We start from the raw sequence: 25103 nt of genomic DNA, 5'->3' as shown, positions 1-25103 counted from the left end.
AAGGTCATGTTTAATAAGAGATCCTTTAGGCTATAGCACAAAATTATAATGTTTTGTGGTATTTTACACACACTTAATATTCACAGACATTTGTGTTGACTATCTTAATTGTATAGGCAAAGCTATTTTCAAAGTATATGCTGTACATATAATGTTTAAATAACAGTTGCAGAAAAGTGTGTTGGGAGAGTTTTCCAGTTTGTTTTAACAGCCTGATAGGGCCCTTATAGGCTACTTGAAACAAAAAAATCTTTGTCATTTGTTGTTCAGGTATTGTATAATTTAGTCTTGCAGAATATCAAACTCCTCCTGTTTGTATTTGTTAACAAAAATAGTAATTTCTAATCTAGGTCTTCTAAAATTGCTGAGAAAGCCATCTTCTAGGTGTGCAATAGGTGAGGTTAATCTTAAGCAGCCTGAATAGGAGACACTTGAAAAGGCCCCTTCCAGTTCTATATATCTGAGTTGTATGGTGCTCAGCCTTCCCAGTGTTGCTTTTGAGGCACACCAGGGCTGGCTCATGAATTCTAATAGATTGCTAAGGCTGCAGTGATGGGCTCCACTGTCTGGATGTGAGATGCAGCAAACAGACTTCTGTTTGAAATCTGTAAACCTGTAACACTGCTCTGTAACTATGGCAAAACAGGAGTGCAAAGTGAAACATCGCCTACAGCACTTGTTCTGTTCAGCACAACCCAACAAAGGCTGGAGATACTGATTTAGGGGTTTCACATTAGGCTTTTGCCTTTAATTGCACCTTCTGAAGTTGGACCCTTCTAAAAATTCCAAGGAATTGAACCGCCTCTTAGACAGCTGGTGCTGGGCATGTACCTGAGTGTGGCTAATGAGGTACATGTCGAGGATTTATTGAATTGTGACTTGTAAGACACTCCTTTTGTAATCAGTGTAAAATCTTGTTAAAAAAATAGATTGAGTCTAAGCACTAACAAGGAGGGGAGCTCTAGACAGAGCAGAAGGCAGGAAGGTGTTTGGTGTATTACTGTATGTGATGAGATGATACCACGTGCAACTGTAATTCATTTCCCTCTTTGTACTATCTCATAATTTATGTGTGTAATATATGGTATAATAATTTTTCTCTTTAATCTTTTATCAGACCAAAATGAAGTGTGAAAAATAGATGGCTATTAAATATAAATGCCAACAAGTCAAAAGACATGTAGATGTGGAGCTTGGAGACGTAGTTTAGTGGTTGACTTGGCAGTGCTGGGTTAACGGTTGGTCTTGATGATCTTAAGGGTCTTTTCCAACCTTCATGAGTCTAATGAGTCTAAAGTGTTCCAAAGGTTCCCTTTTCCTTGCTTATCTTTCCATGCTCTTAGCAGAATGATGAAAAGTTATGTAAATGCTTTAAACCTGTAGTTTAAAATGTTTGCTAATGTTTAAGGGTCATTGTTCAGGAAATGAGAATATCCCAATAACTGGTGAAATAATGATTACAGAACATTACCTTTTATGTGAAATTCTAAAATTATATTTATTGGCCAAATCACAGAAAGTGCCATAGTGACCACAAAAATGAACCTGGTTTTATACATGTACAGATGTACAGCCCAGATTGTAAAATAACAGATCTACTTCCATTATGCATTTAATCATGTGGCAAACATGGATATTAACAATCTTGAGTTTATAAATGACTGTGCAAATCGACATGGCTTATTACGAAATACACCACTATGCCACGGAGGGGTTTTGTACAGCTTATTCGCACTATATGTACTTTACCGTGTCAAAATTTATTGAGCGTTTTCCTAAAGCAAAGGTTGGTTTTGTTTTAAAAAAGAACACCCCAAAACAACAACAAAAAAAAAAACCAACCCAAACCCAGCAGGTTTTATCTGTGTTCATAAATTACTTTAATTTCATGTTTACCTTTTTAATTGCATATGGTTATTTAATTCCTCATTCTGCTTAAATTGTAGATTCACATTTCATACATGCTCTTAGCATCTCCAATGACATTTCAAGAAGTGGTTTATGACTGATGTACACATTAAGATATTTTTAATGATGAGCATCTCTCCTGATGTGTCTGTTGTTTAGAGACACACAAAAGGGATCACACCCTTTAATGATAGGTTTATTTGAATCCCATCTGGTGTATTTTTTTTTTATCAATGGAAGTGGCCACAACTATACTGAGATTGGACTGCTAGGAAAAAATCCCAAGCTACAGAATCTATGCTACCAACTGCAGTTACTGCTTGTCAACAAGAACTAATGCAGCAACATAGAAGTAAATCTGGGAAATAATGAACTGTGTCTGAAAAGTTCTAGATTTGTGCATAGATGAAGTATCATGCTTACTGTCAAGCTGTGATGAAATATGAAATAGAATTGTCCAAGTCAACTAGAGCACACAGCTGTTACATTCAACATGAGATTATTTTTAGCTCTTTAAACTCCTATACTCTCAATAACATAATTCATAACTATATGGTTAATTCTAAACAGAAACAACCCCTTTCACCAAACTCCCAGCAATATCCAGGGTGAATGTCTGATTCCTGCTCTGCTATTAATCACAGCTTAAGTCATATTTTACAGTTCCTTGTTCAGGAATTCCTCTTTTTTTCTCTCCCTTAGTGTTACAACCTCACTTTCCATGGCTTCATCATTTCGCTACCTAGTCTACTAGATTCATGCAATGGATGGTTTTGGAAAGGTGAGCAAAAGAGAAGTGACAGTAAGCTATAATGACACCATTTTACAGAAAACAGAATGCTATTTCTATTAGCTTTTCTTATACTTTGTATTAGCTAATGCCAAAGCAGTCACCTTCTGTTTGCACATGTGACCTAAAACCAGTGATGGCAACTTGTCATACAATACAATATTATTTGGACAGAGCTGTTTGACACCTGTTAGAGGCAGAGATGTGCTGAAGGAAGCATATAGCATCCTTAAGTCAACACTGGAAGTCTTAGATTGCCTGTTCTCCCTTTTACATCCATCCTTTTAGATAGAGCAAATGAGGATGACAGTTTTATTTCACTTGGGTCTTAACGATGCAGTGGATCTTTGAGCACAAGATTTTTAGTTTTATTCTGGCTTTCTGGAATAGAAAGCAGAGCTAGAAGAATGAAATATATAAATTATAAGATCCAAGCTCTACATCTTTCTCTGTTTTGAGCAGGGGTTTGCTTGAGGCATGCTTGAAAACTGACCATATAGTCATGGTGTCAGTCAGAGACCACAAATGCATTGTGAATTTGCAGTATTACATTAGACACTGCAGTACTCAGAAAAGTTGGCACAGTTCTATTTATTTGCAGCAGTTACCATATGGCTAGAAATCTTGAGTAACTGGTTTAGAAAGCAGGTGCATTATACCAGTGAGATTTGAGGTGAAACAACATATACTAATCTGTCTTAAAGTAGTGTACTGTAAGAGTTACTGTTTAGCACAGGGACACTTAGAAGCATGGGCACATGAATGACAGTGTCTGTTTTCAACTTAATTATGGCAATATAAATGTTAACAAATTACTACTTTGTACTAATGGTTGGTTGGCTCCAAGGTTTATAGATTGGCTTTGTTAAATTGTACTGACATGAAAGATATTGCCAAATTCATATTATATATGAGAACTTATCTATAGATTACAGCAACAATTTTTTTAAGATCCAAGTTTCAATAAGAATCTATTGTTTAACCTTTGTCGACCTCTGCAGTGACATACACACAGAGCATGTTAACCAAATGAACTGACCATTACTAAATTAAGGAAGTATCGGGTTCTTAGAGTATTAAAGACATTGCACAGAAAGGTAAGACTGAAGACAGAAATGTGAGACTGAAGGAATGAACTGAAAGGAGGAGGGTTTCATAAATGTTCTTATAAATTTCTAACTAGGTAACTACCTGCAAATATTCAAAGGATATAAATCATGGTTAGAGGAATTATTTAGGGTGGTTCAAAACATATAACTGGGATAATGAGATAAAAATTACAAAAAGGGTTATTTAAATACATTATCAGGAAAATCTTTCAAATAGACTGTACAATTATCTCCCAGGGGAAGAAGCAGAAGCTTAAAAATATCTAAGTAGGTTGAAACACCCCCACCCCTAACATTAGGAAATATATTCTAGGGAACAATTAATTCAGCACTATTAGCATAATATTTTACTGGTACTACTTTTTGTGTCTTACAATCATTATTTCTAGGATTTAATGAGTCAAGCAGCAATTACTAAATACACTGAAACTTAGGTGAAACAGATACTAGGAATTCTAACAGTAGCGTGTTTTACTCTGCAAAGCAAAAATTCTGTCCGTGTTGTGATGATCCTTTGAACAGAACTGCCTGTTGACCACATTTAAGTATTTAAGCTTCTGTTGGTGCAGTATTTACAGCAGAATGTAAACCCCCCATCATTTGAAAGGTAACTCACATTTCTTGGATCAATTTGTGGAGAAGCTAACAAGGAGCTACATGGTCATAACAGAATCCTTTAACATCCTGTATTTTTTTTTCTCACTGATTCAGATAACTGTCAGTTCTGGACATAAAGATAACATACTGCCATTTTCTTACTGTTTGATGCTCAATCTTTTAATGTCTCTTGTTTCTAGAAGATAAAATTCCAGGTTTTTTTTTCTACATCCGCTTAACTCTTTTTGTTTTCTGTTCATGCCTTCTCTTCTACCTCCCTTTTCACTCTTCCCTAAAAAATAGTTCAATATTCTGAAAGAACTGTCTGCAAACCATTCCACATGCCAAAGAGCATTCCTAGTTAAAACAACCATTCACATTCTCATCTACGGTATGTGCACACTAAGCAGATTGTAGACAAGATGTGTTGCCAATTTCTGTACTGGTTTGAAACATCATTGTAGTCCAGGTAGGAAGGTAATGTCTGAACATCCCAAACTGTCTAGATTTATAAAAAAAGAACAGGTAGGGCAGCAAAAAAGCCTTTTACTCCCATGAAATTTTCCATGTTTCTGAAGTATGAGAATAAATTCTGATTGTAACACCTTTGTCTCCCATTTGAAGACAGCTTCTCTTTGCTCTGGGGCAGGATTTATGCACCTCCTGCTGGAAGCTGCACTCTCATTGTATGATATATTTAGCTGGGAAAAATAATTCTTCAGCCTCTTTGTTCTCAGCATTGGCATAAATAGGGGGCAGTACATGGCCTCGTAGCTTGAACAGCTGATGAATATACAATTTTCCTATGATTTAGAGTTGAAAATAGAATGAGGGCTTTCTCTGACTGTTGCTTTCAATTTTTGTAATGTTTCAAACTATAGTGTTTCATCATATGCCATAACTATTGAAAGAACCCAGAGTTCTTAACTGTAACCACTGTGTCATTCATTTTGGGTGTGTATAGGGTGCTCCACAATGGAGGGCTGTGAGTACAGCTGCAACAGAATTACTGAATCGGAACACCACCAAGCTGTTTGACAGTGCTTTTCATCTACAGGTCTCATAGTACTTTGATGTTGGTGTCATTATTCCTATTTACAGGCAGAGAAATGGGAATTGGAACTAGAAAGCCACTGTCAATATCTGCTCAAAAAGCAGCAAAATTCCTCAAGGGAATTACCAGATCTACCTGATCTGGTTGCCTTTTAATCCCAACAATATGAATATACAAAATATCCTGGGTTAATTTCCTGTGTATTAGGCTTCAGTAATGTGGGTTAGAATTGGTATCTTAAATCCCTTTGTTAAAGGTTTGTGAAATGAATGTCCTTGCTCCCCTTTCAGTTTTGTTCTGTTCAAGCATTGTGAGTTTTTATTTTACAATCATGTCTTCTTTATGGGGAAAAGAAAGAAATCCCAACAAGGAAAACAACCCCCCAGAAAACCTTGTACCAGGCTTGTTCCTTGTTACCTGTACAAAAGTAATGAAATATAGTTACCTTGAGAGATACCACTGGAGTAAGTTGCTTAATAGACTTAACAGAAATGCTTCTTGAGATTGGGTGTGTTAACAGGGCATGTGCTTTACTCTGCTGTAATTTTCTTGTTCATCTTTGAAATGTGTCTTTATTCTCCGCCCTAATTAAACAATCTGGATTCCAGGAGAGCTGAACAAAAAAACCACACAACTCAGGCTCCAAACAACAAAACACTTTAGTGCTAAAGCAAACACTCTGATCATTGATGCACTTTCTTTTGTTGATTCATCTGGGACTGTCATCTCCTTCACTGGCTGTCTGAAACATGCAGCATTAAGCAACCTGATACATTTCAATTTACAGTGCTTCCCACACTGCCTGTTATATTTTTTTGCTGTTGAAAACAAAACCCAACCAACCAAAACCCAACAACAAAAACGTTTGACATAAGGGTACATCAGTTGTCCAGGATCTCTGGATGCTGTAGAAGGTGTTTATGTTATATTGCAAAGTGTTGCATAGTTAGGATATAAGCATGGGAGTGTTGTTGTTTTTAGGCTACACCTGGATCTTTGAGGGACAAGGATGGCTGTGACATTTATGGCTACAAATAACATTTTATTTTTAAATAGTATTAAAGGTATTTTAAATAGTATTACTAATTTTAATTTGTATTAACTAGTATTAAAGTATTGAATTTAGCTGCAAATAACATTTTATGTTTAAGTAGTATTAAAGATGTCATGAAACCCTACATGTCTGTTAGTATTTAAACTGGCGTTAGGCAATGCAGTAAATACTGAGATTAGTAACAACTATGCATTTTAAGGTATGCTTGCAAATATGAAACACCTGTGAAGGTGACAAAACTGAAACAGAAACAAACAACTGAGTACAAAAAGCAACTTTGGCAGTTATATTAGTTCAGATAATGCAGCTTGAAATTTTTTTTTGTAGCTTTTGCAGCGTTTTCCAGCCTTAGATTAGAATTTTAACAATTAAAAAAGATTCATTGATGTGAGGTAATTTTAGACCTCACGTGTCACAGATTGCTCATACCAAATATTATGGGCACCTCTCCACCCCCAGGGAAGCGGTGAAGTCATCATTCTTGGAGGTATTTAAGAGGTATTGATGCGGTCACAGGAAATAATTTAATGGTGGCGTGGCAGTGCTTGGTGTTAACAGTTAGGTTTGAGGAATTTTAATGTCTTTTCTAACCTAAATGATTTTATGATTTTAAACACTACTTTCTCAGAGACGATAAGGGGAAAAAAAAGAAAGATGTATGTGCCTATGTATTCACGTATATATTTATGTCTTCTAGTTTCTCTTGAAGCAAGTAGCTTACATCAAAACCAGTAATTCATGGAGGGGAGAAAACAGTATTTCTGTGTTACTCTACTAGTAGGCTTTTTCTCATGAAGCCATTGCTGTCACCTGCTATACAAAATCTTTAAATTCTAAGGTTCATTTTGTGAAGAATTTCCTCATTCTCACTGACATTTTGTGAAAAGGAGTTTTCAGTTTATTTGAATGAAAAATGCTGCATTATGCACTTCAATGAGTAATCTAAAATAAGCACAGTGATACATTTTTGTTTTCTCAATGTCTTGTTGCAACCCAAATTTTGGTGATAAAACACTTGCCTCTATTACTTTGCTTAGGTTTAAAAATGCAGCTTTATTTACAGTAGAGAAAATAGTTTGTTTGCTTCTTGTGTAATGTACCAGCAAGACCTGAATAAATGTGTTGCTTCCAGTAACAAAAGGATAAAAATCTGTTAGATGGAGAAACACACTGATGGAGACATGAACATATGAAAGAATTAAAGGCTGTCAATATGGCTGTAAATTGCTGTTTTCAAATTGCCCTAATATTTGCTGTGATGACAATAATAATAATAATCTAAGTATGTTTTTAAATCTGAAATTGACTTTTAAATAACTAGTTTTAATTTTAATTTTTTTTTTTCTGAGCAGAAAGCTTTGCTGATAGGTGCTGTTAACAAGCATCATGAAGAGCCTGCTTCATGTCCCTAATGAAAATCAACACTAGAAAGTAAGGTGGCAGGAAATGATCTAACATAGAACTTCTGTTCAAGTTATTTAGCACTTTAAAATTATTTTTGTTTTAAACAGAAATGTTGGCCAATTTTACAAGTTTTACCCCTGCAGATAAACTGTGTTTGTCTGGGACTGATTCTGCAAATGTTCTTGTAAGTTTGATATATGAGAGATCAGAATAAAAATAAAACAGGACTTCTCACATAAGAACACTTCTCTAGTGCCAGTATTTAAAATCATGTTGGCACAACAAGAATAGGGAGAACTCTCATTTAAAGATTAATTTAGGATTCTTTTCATTTACTTTCTACTTACTGAACTCACAATCTAGTTGCTGTCAATCCTTTCCTGCAACTATCAGATGCTGCAAAAGCTGGAATTAAAAGCACCCTAAACCTACAATATATTGTCTATATTCCAAGATGTGCAGGACTTCTTAATAATTCAGTACTGAGGGAGGGGGATACCCTTAGATTGTTCAAGTTACTCTCTGCTATGTTAACTATGACTTGTGAGTGCTCAGGAAGGTCCTGTTGTGGCAAAGCTGACTGCTACTTTATCTAGGAGAGAGGAAGCAGCTAATTTTAAACAGCAAATTACAAAAGTAAAAGCAAAAATCAGTGATGAAATTATAAAGAAAAGGAAGTACTTAAGAATAAAAACAGACAAGCCACCAGACAGCATTCACTTCAATGCCATTTTGGTTTTTATGCATCAGAGAAGTTATCCTAGCTGCATCATTTGATATGCAGAGCATCTGAAGATACAAAGATAATTAAGGGAAGGGGACAAAACCCACACCACACAGACTTACAAACACATTGTACTAGCTTTGCTTCTACTTCTTTTTTTTTTTTATTCCTTTTTAAACAGTGTTTAAGAAAAATATGCTGTGTTACCATAACAAACTAAAATACTCTCTTAACCTCTTAAGATTTTACGTTTTGTTTTCACTTCTTTCTTTTGGTTCCAGGTAGGTTTTATTTGTTCTTGTTCTACTTTACAAAACTGTTTCTCAACATTAATGGCTTCAGGAAGAGGAAACAAGGGAGACTTATGAGTGCAAAGAGAGCTGACAGTTGTGTATGCTGACACTGTCTCTTGTGCCACTCGTAAGTGGGTAAGGGTAGAGAAGAAACAGGACATACTGTGTTATAGAATACAGTCAGATGTGAATTCCAGCTGGCATTCACTAAATCAAAAGGAAATATTTCCCACATGTAAAATCATTGTTAAAATCCCAACCATACGTAGCTATGGAATAATGGGGTCACTACTTTTCCACTACTTCAGTAAGATGCTGCAGCAAGCGAATGACTTTACAAGACAGACAGTTTAAAGCATTGATTTGCTGCCAATTCCTCAATCCGTAACTAATGAGCCCCTCTACAGATTTTCCAGTAAATCAATACCATTAGAATTTACAGTGTGCATAAGCTCACATTCCTCAGTCTGTGGACACTGAATGATTCTTGTCAGTAACCTTCAGCAGCCCTTTCTTGTTGCTGGGTTTTTTTTTTTTTGTTTCTTTTTTAACTCTGTAAATATGGGTAAGTTGGATAAAATCCCTGTCCTGAGGGTTCTGACAGCATGCCTGAAAGGATTGTCCACTTCTACACAGGTGCACGTGCATCCCTTGTCAAGTCCTAGATATTCCCTTGTAGAAGACAGCTAACATCCAAGAAAGCAGGATGAGATGACAAATGAAATTCAGTCTCTGTCCCCTGTAGCACTAAAACTCTCCCCCATTTCAAGGTGGAGTGTATTTTACAGAGTGTGAAGTCATGTGGCAACTGTTATTTGGACCCACACATGTAATTCTTCATAACAAGCTGAAATATCTCCTGTATGAAAAAAAATAAATAGGAAAGATAAAAACCCCTAGGAGTTGAGTGACAGGACTTTTGTCACATATCTGCAGTACAGAAACAGGAAATTGAGAACTACGCTTGCTAAGAGATAAAGCTCTAGATTACTTTATTACTGGTGATGCCAGTATGTTTGTACCATGTTTTTCTCCAGGCTTTGTAATAAAAGGGTCAGTTCTACCATTACCCATTACTACAAGAGGATCATTTTAGGTAAAACAGTTATAGGCAAGCAGAAGTTCAAATCCTGTCAATTAACAGACTCAGAAAAAACATTGTTTTGGGTGTTACAAAAGAGCAATGTGGCTGGAGGGCTGTTAGTACGGGAGTGTTGAATCATCCCACTCCAGCTGCTCTTGCCTGGTGACCTTCTGTTTATCTCTCTTCTGGACAATCACTTCCTCTTCCTCCTCCTCATCTTCCTCCTCCTCTTCACTTTCATCAGATTCAGCACTGGTTGTGTCTTCCTCTTCATCTTCTATATCTTCTTCATCACTTTCCTCTTCTGTCTGATGAGGCTTTTCATATTTCTACAGTACAGTTAGAGAAATGAAAGAGACACAGTAAAAGAAAATTGCCTTCTTCCTAGCAAGTGGCTGTGAGAATGTGAGCATTTATTTCACGTTTAGAAACGCTAATGTTCTGGGAACATCTGCTTTCCATCATTATGTGACTATTAGGCATCAAATATAATAGGATTTAGTAGCAAATACTCAAAAACTGCTCTAACAAGAATGGAATGTCAATAAGCAGTATCTTTGTTAGTCAAGCTGCCAAAATGTTTCTTTAAACTGCTGATCATTTTCCCTCTTCTAGTGATTAGTGCTTATACTGAAAAGTTAAAAAGTAAGTAATATCATCTTGGGTACCTAGGATGCAAGTATAGACGGAGACAAAGTGGTGTTGTACCCAAAGATTTTTCATCATCCTATTTAATAATTATATATGACAACACATATTGCTTTCTCAGTTATTATGTTGCCATGGTAATATCATGATACAGTATTATGCCTTGGTTATGTACCTCCATGGGGTTGACAGTAATAGTCAGAGCAGAATCATCCCAATCCATTTCATTTTCTTTACTTCCTTCATTGTCTGCAGAGCTGTGCTGATGAGCTGTCCGAATCCGATAGACCCCCAAGGTTATGATGAAAATGAGTATGCTCACACAGATTATAATAACGATAGTAGCCACACTTGGAACAACTGGAATAAAAGGTGGAAAACAGAATGCACTTATATTTGTGTGAAAATTGCCTACAAAACACTAAATGCATTGTCTATTTTCCCCCTTGAGTACCTTTTCCTTTGGATTAAGAATCAGCATAGCAATCTCCCATGTGCCTGGGACTACAGAAAATGTGGAGAAGTGACATCTACTATGGCAGAGTATACATGAATGGTGTTTACAGACTCTAAATTGTGACTAAAAAATGAGTATGCCTATCGTTTGTTTTTTCAAGCCACTTCGTTACAGAAGACAAGTAGTCAATCAGTGCAGAATCAGTTAGTTCCAGAACAAGTGTTTTTGCAGTAAGGTTCAGTTATCTCACCTGCATGTTGCCTCATTCTGATTAAAGCTTAGGTGTTACACTTTTTCTCACAAGTGAGGTTATCTCAAAGCTTGTATTTTCAAAGGTTTCAAACACTTCTACTGTGATTTAAATCCCAATGCCCAAGGAATAAAATAACAAACTGACACTCTATTTGCTTGTGGGAAATAACTTCCTGGGAGACTTGTGAGGGATTCAAGACATTTGTCTTCATTGTTCTGTCACACTCAGAGAAGCCTCTGTCTCCACCTAGTCACAGGAAGAAACCTCTCTGACCTATTATAATATTATCAGCTCAAAAATAAGGTTAGTGAGGAAGTGCTGCTGCTTTCTATGTAACCTTTGCTACCCAGGTACTGCAGTAGCAGGAGCTATAGTTCTAGAAAGAACTAGTTTGCAGTTGTTTGTTTTGCAAAAATTCAGCTTAATTTTAGTAAAGTCTCTGTAGAAGTGTACAGAAAAATACAGTAATTTTCTAAGCCTAAATTTATATAACTACTTCTAACTACCTACAATTTACATAAACTTCACTTCTTTATATATGCATTGTTCAGCTAAAAGGATTTCAAAATCCAGCATTTAAACAGGTATCTTTGCCCTGGGTTTAACTTCATTGAAAAGGCTTTAGATTTGGGTATATATTTAAACTCTTACGAGTTTAAAAATGCATTTTAATTTCTCTATTTAGAATATACTAATGCCCACTTCACCTATCTCCTCTCCAGAGAGCTCCAGAGCCCGGCAGTAGCTAACAGAAGCACTGCAGTGGTTATAGATTTAAAAAAAATAACGCAAACATTTCTTCCTTTTGCTTGGAAAGGGGTGGGCAGAAATTACTAGGCCACAGAAGAAGAGATGCACAAAGAGAATAGGAACATAAAGATTATCCTTAAGATGGTTCAATACTACAAATGAGACATTTTCTAACTATGTGGATTAGGGTACATAGCGTTTAATGAAGACTAGTTTTTAAAAACTAAAGTACCCCCTTGGAAATAACACAATTTAATGGTAGTCGTTTCATACCTGTACAAATATCTCTGAGATTTCAGAAGCTGTATTTATCGACTTCACAGCTTTATTTGTGGGTAACACTGACATACCAGAATCACTATAAGCAGTCTCTAAACTCATCACATACCTGAGTTGTGAACAGCACCTGTGCTTCCCTCTGGGCGGTGGACAGATTGGAGAAACTGTGGTTGTACAATCATATGGTTTACATGGTCCATGAAGTTGGAGTTGGAGCTGTGTAGAATATTAACCTGGCGTAAGAGAAACGTAAGAGATAAGATACAAGTGTTCAATATTCCAAGCCTTCTGGAATATATATATATAAAAATAAATATATATGTATATATAAATTATGTAATATTTTTGTCTGTAAATTATATTTATATATATAATATATAGTATATGAAAATATATAAAAATATGTAATTATGTTCCTATCTGCTGAGAAACCCCATAGTTCATGTAATATATATTTTTTCATGTATAAATTACATATTACATATATAACATATCTATACCCATATATGTAATATGTATAACACATTTTATGTATGTATTAATCTTATAAATTTATATTGATATAAACATATATATTTAACCTAATTATATAAATGTGTATATATAAACATTTATTTATATGAATACATATTTATACTTACTGTAAGGGTGGTGAGGCACTGGAATGGGTTGCCCAGGGAAGTTTGAATGCTTCATCCCTGGCAGTATTCAAGGCCAGTTTGGATGAAGCCTTGGGTGATATGGTTAGTGTGAGGTGTCCCTGCCCATGGCTGGGGGGTTGGAACTTGATGATCTTAAGGTCCTTTCCAAGCCTAACTATTCTGATTCCATATTTATATATTTAATTATACATATGCTTAAATATATATATTTATAGAAATATTTTCATATCAACTTATTTATATAAATGTAGTTATATAACTGTATATATGTAGACAAATATATTTATATATGCAAACATATTTATATAAACATATTTATATAAATGTATATATATTTTAATAGTATTTTGATATTTAAATATATTTACATAAATATATATGTTGATGTAAATGTATTTATAGACACATATAGATTTATAAAAACATATTTACATTCATAAAAATATATGTAATAAATATATTTATATTTTAACATGTATGTATTATATGCAATACATATTTTTATCTGTATACAAAAATACATATTACATTGAACTATGCAGTTCATCAGCAGACAGGAATATAATTATATAGCCATTAAAGGCCAATTTCACTTTTTAATGCCAGTAAAAAATACACAGGTTAAAAGGATTTCTCTGATTTACTTGTTTGGATAAGTAGTGACTTTCCTTCCTCTATGCTAATCAGCTTTTAGTTGTTCCTGAAAGTTAGGGGGAGATTTGTTGCTTTGAACACTGACAGAGAATTTATCAAACTCATTGAGTTTTAAATCAAAACAAGAGAGAATTTAAAGAGTTTTTCCTGCATCTCCATTTTCATTTATTTTCTTTGAAGATCAGTTCTGTGTCTCACAGCAATTACATTAGAAACAAACCCTCAGGTCACTGTCAGGGGTGCAGAATTCTGAGGTGAAAAGGATTTTCAGTACAACGTGAACATTTCAAAACTTCCCTTGCTTGTTGCTACTTTGTACCTGGGTTCCAGGTTGGATAAGCTGGTTCTTCAGAATGGGTCCATAATTCCTGCTGATGTTCATCAGTAATTCCCAGACCCTAAGCCATTGTGCTGTGCTGGCCTTAGGCTCAGCACACATAAGCTCAAGAGTGCCATCTATTCCTGTAGTCTGACCATGTCCAGGTGCTGGATCTAATGCTTTTGTCACCTGTGTACTGACTTCCCTCCTCAGAAAAAAATGGAAGTAATGTAAATTATCAGGAGTGATCTTCATCTGATGAATTGTAAAACTTACTGTAAGGGGGTAGTGCTTGGAAAAACTGAAAAGGTGAACACTGTGGGAAACAAAATCATGTCAGGGTAATTGAAGGATTATTAATCTAAGGAAAATAATGAGGCTGTAATGTTTCATTTTTGAGCAGGTGTATAAATCTTCACAAAGACCTGTAGGAGATTTTATGTCATAGGCAAACGATGTTGACCTTAATTTCCATTCTGTTTGAGCGGGCTCAGAACTCCACTAATGCAGAGAATAAGAGAAGGGTCATCTTACAGAATAGAGACCCCCACACTGAGAGATGCCCACAGGGGTTGTCACCTTCCTCTCTGAATGGAACTTAGAATTTTTCCTCTATTTGATTACAGTTACACAGAGCATGTCTATAATTTTACAGACTTTAAAGAAAACTCCATGTTGCTGAAAATAAGGCAAGAGTTCAGCCTCTGTGCTGGAAAAGAAGACTTGACTAAATGATTCCTTACCTCCAAGTTAAATTCATTGCTAGTGTAACGTCCATTCAGCTCTGAGCACTTAACTCTGAACTTTCTGTCAAAGGTGGCAGAAGTGTCCCAGTTACGATAGCGAATCTGCCGAAGAACCTGTTCATAGTTGTTCATACTGTCCACACCTGAAATGGAGATGAAGCAGTAATCATCTCATGGAGATGCTGTGTGCAGTACAGGAGAAATTATATGTTCCCAGAAAGTACACAGTATGGCAGAATGATCTGAAGATGGTAGTGCCTCAGATACTACCTGATGGAGCCTCTGGCTGATACCAAATTATGTGAATGTAGTTTTAGGAAATTACTGTAGATCTATAATGGAGATGAATAAATACAACAGCAAAGATTTAGAATAAATGGTTTAGTAATTGCAAAAAATGGCCAATGAGTTAGCAGCACTGTGTGAGGAATACCCTCATTCCCAGTTCAACTCTGGTGGTCTCTAAGACCCCCCATGTTTAAAGAAAGCAGTGTTGCTGTTTTCCTTATCTGGGAAGTAGCAGGGAAGATACCAAGATCAAAAAAAGCTATGGTACATTCCAACGGATAAATAGCACACACAGAGACTAAAAAGTAACTATGTTTTTTAAGACATGGTCTCTCCTGGAAGATTTTATGATTAGTACATCACAGATTTTTGTCTAATTTCTTCCACATTAGTCCTTTCTATTTCAATATTGTAGGGAAGAAATAAGGAAAAGCAAAGTCCATTAACATACCATAGACTGAATATCCTGCTGTGGAATTTGTGGCATCTAGATGTTTTCCTTGGAGCTCCACATGATCTAGTTCTAAGCACTCTTGTTCAGGATCTAGTTCTGTGCCAATCACCAAAACATCACAGAAATCCAAATTGTGCAGCATTTCCTCTAATGCCACTGGCTTATTGGCTGTGAAGAAATGGCATATAACATGAAAAAAAGAAGAAATAAACTAAGATAAATGATCACAGAACAGCTCAGTTATTTTATGTGCTTTGCATCAGGGCTTTGTATCATTTTTTTGTAAAGATGGTTGAATTTTTTTTTGCCAACATTAAATACAGCAGCATACTTGAAGCAAATCAAGAGAGGTGTCTTGCCTGTTCAGGTGCTACAGTGATGAAGGCCTACAAATGCCTAGTGAGGATGGATACAGAAAATATATTGCTCTGTAATAAAAGTCATTCAAGAACAGTCCTGGAAGTAGAAAATTAAAAGTCGATGCTGCAAATAAATCCATGTAAACAGGTCTGATTTTTCAGTACTGTTCTGATAGCAGACTGGTATCACACATTCATTCATTCTTTTCTCAAGGGAAACCAAACTGGGAAAAAGAATGTCAAATTTATCTCTGCTTAGATGATTTTCTCAGTTACTCTGTGGCCCATAAAGACTTTGCATTACAAAGAACATGGCCATCTATCCAAGAATTTGGTATTATCTTAAATATGCGACTTGGAGAAATTGAGTTGTAAACTGACTATACTTCAGTAGATATGATTAGGAAAAAAAAAACTGTTGCTGGAAAAAGAGTAGCATATCAATTTACTATTTAAATTCTCTAATCAGCTCAGCACAGAGGGTGGGGCAAGACTGCTTTACCAAATCCCTGAGGGTACTGTAGACACTGAGACTGCAGTCTTGGAATTTAGTGCTTGTTCTGTGGATTTCATTTTAGAGGGTGTATGGGGGAAACCAGGCATGAACAGAAAAGATTCCCAACTCCTGGTACAGAGAATTTTGGGTATCAGAACGCCAGGTACAGCTCTAACTTGGAAAAAACCGCAGACTGAGATTTGTCAGATAATATCTGAGATGAGAGAAATAATGATTGAAATTTTTCATGCAGGAATTGAGACTTAGGATTCAATAATCTTTTGCAAAACACTTATCCCCAAAGCCAATTATTATCTATCCATTTTAACCAATTATTATTTATCCATTTTAGCTCTCAGTGGAAATAAACAAGAGATGGCACATTAGTAGGTGCCTTTCAAGAATTAAGCAGTAGTTTAAGAAAAGCTGTTACGTTCCTTTCCAAGGTGAGACTAAGGCTTTTTATGTTATAAACAATAATTATGTCAATAATTGTATTGGAAAAAAATTGGGGAAGATGGAATTTATGAACTCAACTGGAGGGCAGTAGTTCCTAATTCACTGAACAGTTCTGAAGATGTCATAACATTTAGGGACACAGAGCATCATAGATCCATTGTGTCTTAAGCGATTGGTAATGATCACTCTTTTCTAGGCAAGAATTCAATTTTCTTTATATGCTGCAACTGTACACAGTTGGTATTAGGATATTATACACTTTCAGCCTTCAGAGCACAGATGCAGTTTCAGGGAAGTGATGGGCAGTGTTATTACAAAGCACAGCTCCATAGAATCCATGCCCCTACACTTGCATATTGTTAGGGGATTTATCTTTTCAAAATTACACCTAGTTGCTGCTTATTCTAGTCCAAGAAATACTGTTTAGGATGAGCCCTCAGATTACTAAGCTTTTAATTTACTTTGCACACAAACATCCAAAAGGAAGAGTCCTTTATAGACAATTATAGACCATTCTATGATTTTATAGCTTACTTTTGAACACTCACCTAGTGTTGAACAATAACATAAACAGTTCTCAGCACTGAAATAAACTGTCATCATTGAAAAAAATTCTTTGCAGATTATTATTATTACTGCATTACACATGTGGGAAACTGAGGCACAAGTTTTCTCAATTATCACCTAACCTAGTCAACAGCAGAGCTGGGAATATACGAACAGACTAAACTTACAACTATTTGTCAATTACTACTTTCCACTTTATCAGTACAGTTAACAAAATTCTGTAACAAATGAATTCTAATGAAAAGATGGTATTCAAAGAAATGTGAAGAAGAGTGGAAAGGAATTATTTGGAAGTAGGCAAGACACTAAATGGAAAAGCAGGGTTTTTGGAAACACATCCTGATCCATCCCCATTTAATACTCTGTAAAATTTACACTATTTAACAATGTGTTTAATTGAATGTCTTCAGTCCAGCATTGCTGTGGCCCATCATTGCCTTAATGACTCTGGGTGAAATGACTTCATGGTGCTAGTCTGCACTATCCTTTAAAAAACAGAGTATGTAGTAATAGTTTGGAACTAGATGATCTTTCCTTTCTAAATCTAACAACAAACAAATACGTATTTAAAAGAAATCTACAAACCTCTGTCATGTTCTTCCACTGGATGCTCCATTTTAGTGACTGTGCTGACAATTTTGATGTCAGGTAACAAAGTAACACCTCTTTCATTTTCAAATTGTGCAGCTGGTCTAGCAAAATGGTCTGTCCCACTTATTGTAATCTTGGGCTCATTGGCCTGAAACACCATTACATAGGCATCTATATCTGGGATACTAATGCAGACATCTTCACCAAAACACCTGAAAGAATATGTTATTCGTTAACTGCATGTAATACACTGCACATCAGAGGTGTGTGGCACTTGCATAGCCCAAAACCCACTTGGTGGCTCTCTTCATTTTGTAGTGACTCAGGTTAGCCTAGCCCACACTTTGACACACGGATCTGTACCACCATGTACATGGGCCAGCAGTGACAGTAACAGCTCTGTTCCTCTAATCCCCTCCCACATTCACAATTACTGAAATTACATAGGGACAGTAACTGATTCATGACAAGCTCACTGAGAATAATATTTTGATGTTTAACTGACATTTAACAAAGTAGTGGATGCTTAAGATAAAAGTAGATCAGATGCTAACAACTAACTTCAGTAAACCTAACATCAAATTCTCCAAGAGATATCTAATGTTGTCATGTGTGAATAAAAGGGCTTAACTATCCATTTAAAACGGTCTCATCATGAACTCATTCTGGTAGAACCCCCTCCCCCCCCCCCCCTCAGTATTTACTGAAGACAAAAGAGGCCTATATTAGCATTTTAATCTGAATCAGCACTGTGCTTTGGAACTGAATCTGCTGACAAGCTCTACCTTTGATCTTGGCACAAGGCTTGGGCGAGCCTTGGAAACAGGACTGCTTCCAATGAAACTGCATCAGAAGATGGTCTCAAACAGCATGGTCAGCCCACAGAACTAGACTAAACCTTGTATTAGTAAAAACTATACCTGCATTAGATAAGGGCTTGTAGAACTGATGTTTATTTTCACTCTAAATATCTGCTTTCATTGCACTGTGGAACTTGCTGTAAGGGATGTACCCAGAAGAGCTCAGGAGTGACAGATGGCTCTGATTATGTAGAAGAGTAGACAGTATTGTGCAGATTCTACCACTACTCTTTGTGTGAAAACGAAAGGACACAGACTACAGCCATATAAGAACACAGACAAAACTTATTTCAAACATAGCTACAAATACTGTTCTTGTAAGTATGTCATCTGTTACACCTGCTTTAAAAAGTCAAAGCTTTAATTCCCAGAAGAAACTGTAACTTTTAAAAATGAACTGTAAAATAAGAATGCAATAAATTCAAGCACTGTTCAGTCCAGCCTCCATGCTCCTAACTGTAAACAGAATGCAAGAAAATGACATAGAAAAGAGTCTTAAGAGGACAACATAAAAATAAAACCACAATGTAAATCAGCATGAAAGTGAATCAGATAAATTCTTTATGCCCAATAACACAGAAGTATAATTCAGCCATGTAAATTAGCAATAATTCTTCTTTTCAGATGTCCTCCCCCCAAAAGTAATTTATTAAAAATATTACCAATCTTATCAGTTCAGATGAAGATAACTTACTGGACTTTGGATGAGACTTTGAGACGTCGTACGCCTGCAGTAGGAAACTGTCTAGAGTTGATGTATGAGACCTTTCGGAGAGCTTGATTTATATTCTCAATGTCATCTCCTTCCACAACAAGGACTGACTGGGAAGGATTGAAGTGATACTAGGGGAAATGCACGTAATTAGTATAAGGAACCACATACATAGTATAAAAAAAAGATATTTTAAGGAATGATGCACATGAAATCTAATGATTTAAGAAAAAAAAAATTATTAGTAGCTTTTGTTGACTGAATCCACATGTTGTTCCCTAAAACATTCACTCATATCAGTCATCTAGTTCATATCTGAATAACTTCTGTTATAATTAATTTTATAGTAAACTAATCCCAGTTTGCTGTGCTTTGCCCAGCCTTATCAAAGATACTCTTTCTGCAGATGTGGAGCTCAAAATCTTAACTGCCATTATTATTATTACTATGTTAACTTTTTTAGATTAAACACATCTCACATATAAAAATATTGGCTTAAACCAGAGTAGGATGCATCAGGATATTCTTCCTCCTTTCCATGTGGTTTTTACCCTGGGCTATCATTTAGAGGTATATTTCATCATAAACTGACAAAACAATAGTAACATTTGTCTCCTTCATTAGTCAGACAGAATAAAGGGGATTCTCCTTTCTCTGTCTCATGATCAAGAAGGATGTCATCATGTGAAATGGAGGTGCTACTTGCACAAAGCTAGCTGCTCATTTGAGCCAACTTTGCAAAGTCAATGGTTATTCTTGTAGTCCCGATCCTTCCCTACTCTGTTGCATTGAGCATGAAACAGTTTTGCTGACCAAGAACCTTTGCTACTATTTTAACAGATCAAAAGATTGATTTTATCTTCATAATAATTAATCCTGATTCCAGTTTTGGTCTGTTAATTGGTTCAGGAAAGCATCTGCATTGCAGAGAAAACCAGATTAACCCCTTGATTTTGTACCTCACTTTCATCACCACAAAACACAAAAAAAGAAATGCACCTTTCTCTCATATGCAGTCCCTTTCTAAAGCTGGATACTGATTTGCTGAACATGTTCTATTATATACAGGCAATGGTTGCCTATGCTTCTTACAATGAGAAAGGTTAAAAAGCAAAAAAGCAAAAAGACTGTGAAGAACAGAATGAAGCAGAGGGGTCTCTGTCAAACATAACACAGAGGGCTAGATTTAAAGCTTGTGCAGGAAGGTCGTAACACACAGAAGGATATTTTTTAACAAAGAGGAGGACTAACATGAGTCGTGGTCTGCATACACTTTCCTTTCTGTAAGCTAGAAGTAGTAGAGAATAAAATCAGTGAGACTCTAGCTAGCTAGTTAATTTAATAGCTCAGCTGCCACAACAGCTGGGATGCTGCCAGAGAGACCTGAGAAAGCCCCAGTCTGAGCCATTTTTGTCTTTCTCATTAAAAAAGGCTAAAAATAGCAACAGTTTAGACTGTGTTTCTGAGAGCTGTTATAGATATCTGAAAATCAGGTTACAAACAAAAGAATTCCAACACTGCTGTGCCAGAAACTGTATTACAGCTGCATTGTTCTTTCTTAGGTGCTCAAGCATGAAGTTTCATGAGTTCAAAATGCACAGCACAAACACCTTCCAACATTGGTTTGCCAACACTGAATCTGCAAAGCACCATGTACATAGCCATGCAGACCATCACCTGTGCAACTGTCACATGTGCTTGTGTGAGATCAGGTATGTTCTTTTTGACACCAGAAACCCCTTCTCTATTAATCCTCTGTTCAAGGTCAGGTGCCAACAGTTCTGCTTTCATCTAAGCCAATCAGCCCTGATAAGAAACCCACACACTATGTCTCTGGCTGCTCCTTTCATTTCTGCTTCCTGCTGTTGCACTGATTGTTGAGCTTGCTAAGAAAGTAAAAACCAAAACTATAACTTAAAAAAACACCCCACTATGCCTCATCTATAATTCGGAAAATGAGAATCGTTTGAAGTTAGGTGAAAGGCAGAAAGTAATTTGTCACCTTTGTTTTCGCCATTGCTCCACTAGTGCAGGAAGGAAGACAATCAGCCATGCTGGAGCTGTGAGTATGTGAAATCCCACCAAACAACTTACTGGTGGGCATATACACCTGCATTCCAGAAAAGTCTACCTGCTCTTTGTATTCATTGGCATATAAAGAGCTTTTACTCATAAGTAAATGTGCCATTTTGCTGGGGGAGGCAACCACACGAAAATTGTAAGTATGTCCTTGGTAGGATGAAGTAAAAGAAAAATTCTTTGTGGTGTTTTGCTCCTCCTTAACTTTGCACTTTCAGTTTTCATTTTTACCCTTGTTTTCAGAAAACAGTGGTTATAGTAACACCATTGCAACTTATCACTTAGACAGACACTGGAGTGTATTTCAGGTCAGATTCCTGTCTTGTACAATTGAAAGGTTTAGCTAATAAAATATAGTAACCTGGCACTTCCACTGTGTGCTCTAGATCAGTCACCCTCCTTTCCACCATCCTTTTCATGGGATGCAAACTCTGCAGCCAGAGCATCTTCCCAGTATGAATTTGAAGCTCATCTCCCTTTGGAAGATGGTATTACAAATGGTATTACCATTTGTGTGCTCGGAAAGAGCTTAATGCATGAGGTAGCAGGACACCTGTTGTCTAATAATGGTTATCAGTAAAAGGAAACCACCAGTACATCTGAGGTAAGCACTGCAGAAGTTATAGTCAAGATCCTACACATGTATCCAAAAGAACCAAATTTGTCTTAATGAATGCAAGAGCAATCTGGCCACTATGAGGATTTCCCTCTGCCTGTTGTTCTCCAATCTTAGAAAAAGCGCTACAATATCAACAGTTATGTGCATAATGAAGATAGAATTCTTGGAACACACTTTGTGTTTCTAAATACTATTGCACTGGGACTTCTTTCAGAGTTGTCTCTCGATGAAAGATGTTCTACTTACGTTTTCCATTGCTTTAAAGCTAATTAAGATAAAAATTCAGGAATTCTTTGGAATCATGTCGATTTCTGAATAACTACCAAAATAAGCATGAGAACACAACCTGGCAATTCTTGCAAACTCTGAAATATCAACAGTGCCTTACTTTCTAAGCATCTAGCTTTGCTATAATAGAAACATTTTTCTTTGCTATGTGTGTCACAGCTCTTCTACTGTTATGCTTTTTCTTTGCATGACTTTACGGAAAATTATATTGCTTCTGAGAGCACATTTGTACTGTGTATATTCTGCCTAGGGCTCTCCACTTCATAAATCAGCCCTAAATTTTTATCTAAGATGATGTCAGTTCATCATTCACCTTTATTCCTTGTCCAAGACTCTCAAGAGAGTTAATATCCAGACCTTCCTTGCAGGCCTGCAAACAGGAAATCACTTTCTGACTCTCAATTTTTCCTGGCCGGATAGTGAGACTGGCAAGGCTGCCATGGAAATACTGAGCAAATCTTGGCTTGGTGACTTCACCTCCTGCAAGAAAGAGAATAGAAAATGCTTAGTGATGCCAGTACACGAAACACCATCTAAAAACTCACTGTATGTTTCAACACATCTAAAGAATTCATATCCATTTTAGTCAAGTATATTTGAGATCCCATTTACTATGATAAGTGGAGTTGCTTTCAGGATTGTTAGGTGGTACCTAGTAGCAGCCTGTCTTTAAGATCCTTGTCACTGTTTTTTCAGTGTTGCATTCAGGCATATATAGTGCTATGATAACATACTCTGAGGTGAAACACACTCTCTACAAATGGTTCTGTAAGGATATCGTGTAAATCCACAGCAGTGAATGCAGGCCAATGCACAGCACTCCTCTGCTAAATGCCTTGTAACACTTCCCTTACCCCAAACCAGCTAATTTGGTGCCAGATCAGGTTCTCCTCGCTGTATGTTGCGTTAGACCTCTAGCTACACTCTATTCAGTTTCATTCTAGGCAGCTTCAAACGAAGAGTGATCTTTAGAAGTTGTCAATAAAATGTGATAACATCCTGCCTGCACCAGTGATCACAGCATCTCAATTACTCGTGGGATATTTAGTGATTTAGTCATCCTCCTCTAGATTTTTTAGAGCTTGTCTTTCCTCCAAGTGTTAGCTATAGCAGTGCATGTGAATTACTGCCCATCTTGAGCCTGAGAGAACTGAGAGCCATGCAAGAGTGAAGTCAGGCAGAGTTATTGGATTAGCAGTTGATAAGCTGTTGATAAACTGTTGTAATACATATAACTCACCTCTAGTGTCTGTAGGTTTAGTGTCAAACAACCTATTTCTGCCAGGTGAGCTAGCTCAAGCTTGAACTTTAACTTAAAGATTTGTATGTGGACTGGGGTTAGGATAGGGATGAAGTGACAAGTTTTCTTGAGGCTGATGTTGCTACCTTAAAGCCCGAAAAACACCACTTCCAGCAGCATGAGCAGTGTTAAAAACTCAAGTTATTTTACATAGTGAAGAAACTACACAGTGGTGTAGTGAGAGAAAAGAATGTGTCTAAGCATGCTATTTCTTCATAGAAGTAGACAGGCTTTGTTCTTTTTTGTTAACCTTGCAGCACAAACTGCCCTTCTGCTTACCCCAAAGAAAGACCCTCAAGGAGAATTATTCTTCTCCACTCTCATTCATCTGTCCATTCTACAGAAAACTTCCTCTGGGTAGATTTTTTTTTGGGGGGTTTCATCGAAACTTTCATGCATGCAACAGCTAAAGTGCAGGATTAGTCTGTTCTGTAAATTTGGCCTCTATGATACTTACCAAGACAATCGTTTGGCAAATAGTGCATAACGGGGACACTGGCTTTTTAGCATAAATGTTGTTACATTTCATAGAATCATAAATTCATGGAATAGTTTAGGTTGGAAAAGGCCTTAAAGCTTGTCTAATTCCAAACCCCTGCCATGGGCAGGGACACCTTCCACTAGACCAGGTTGTTCCAAGCCCCATCCAACTTAGCCTTGAACACTGGCAGGGATGGGATGTTAATCTGTTTACATGGTGTTTCAAGGTATGCATTGCCACTACACCAGAAGCAATGTATCTGCACAGAAGAAAGTAAGCCAGATTAAGGAAAGAAAAAAAAAGCAGCAAACCTCTCCCTAAAATGGAGACAAGGGAAGAAAAGCACGTAAGAGCTTACAGAAGAAGAACGGCATCACATTGTGCTTTGAAGATTCAGAATCTCATATCCCTAACAGAATTCTGAAGACAGCAAGTTCCAAGGCTAAAACACTAACATTAATCATGGAGCTTTCAAATTTAGAAACCAACATTAAGCCTGCCTGTAGGTCTTACTATTTCTGGTGCAAAATAAGCAGTCTCAAATAAGCAAATGTATTTAAATCTAAAACTAGCTCACTAAAAAGCATAAAGGACTAGGCAAGAAGCTAGAACAAAGAATTCAGTATGCCTCACAGAAACAAGCAGGATAAAGTAGTTGAAGTAAAGCTATAGAGCAACATGATTGGTGCTTACTTCCACAAACAGGAACTTCAGGTTTGGATTTTGTTTTTTTTTAATCTTTGTTTGTTCCTACAATTACATTGC

The 25103-nt window shown here is 36.5% G+C and overlaps 1 protein-coding gene across 1 annotated transcript in view; it reads right to left on the bottom strand.

Annotated features, from left to right (window-relative positions):
• Positions 1-9904: 9904 nt before the first annotated feature.
• CLSTN2 (calsyntenin 2) overlaps positions 9905-25103 on the bottom strand; it is a 319995-nt gene continuing 304796 nt past the window's right edge. The window contains exons 10-17 of the mRNA XM_031053268.2: positions 22871-23037; positions 19554-19702; positions 17994-18211; positions 15525-15695; positions 14783-14928; positions 12514-12637; positions 10841-11025; positions 9905-10346 (exon numbers count right to left, since the gene is read on the bottom strand). Of these exons, the coding sequence (XP_030909128.2) occupies positions 10134-10346; positions 10841-11025; positions 12514-12637; positions 14783-14928; positions 15525-15695; positions 17994-18211; positions 19554-19702; positions 22871-23037 (1373 nt within the window). The 3' untranslated portion in view covers positions 9905-10133. The remainder of the gene's footprint in view (positions 10347-10840; positions 11026-12513; positions 12638-14782; positions 14929-15524; positions 15696-17993; positions 18212-19553; positions 19703-22870; positions 23038-25103) is intronic.

This window comes from Melopsittacus undulatus, chromosome 6 (assembly GCF_012275295.1).
Source record: "Melopsittacus undulatus isolate bMelUnd1 chromosome 6, bMelUnd1.mat.Z, whole genome shotgun sequence".
Taxonomy (NCBI): Eukaryota; Metazoa; Chordata; class Aves; order Psittaciformes; family Psittaculidae; genus Melopsittacus; species Melopsittacus undulatus.
This window is presented reverse-complemented; position numbering and strand designations above follow the sequence as displayed.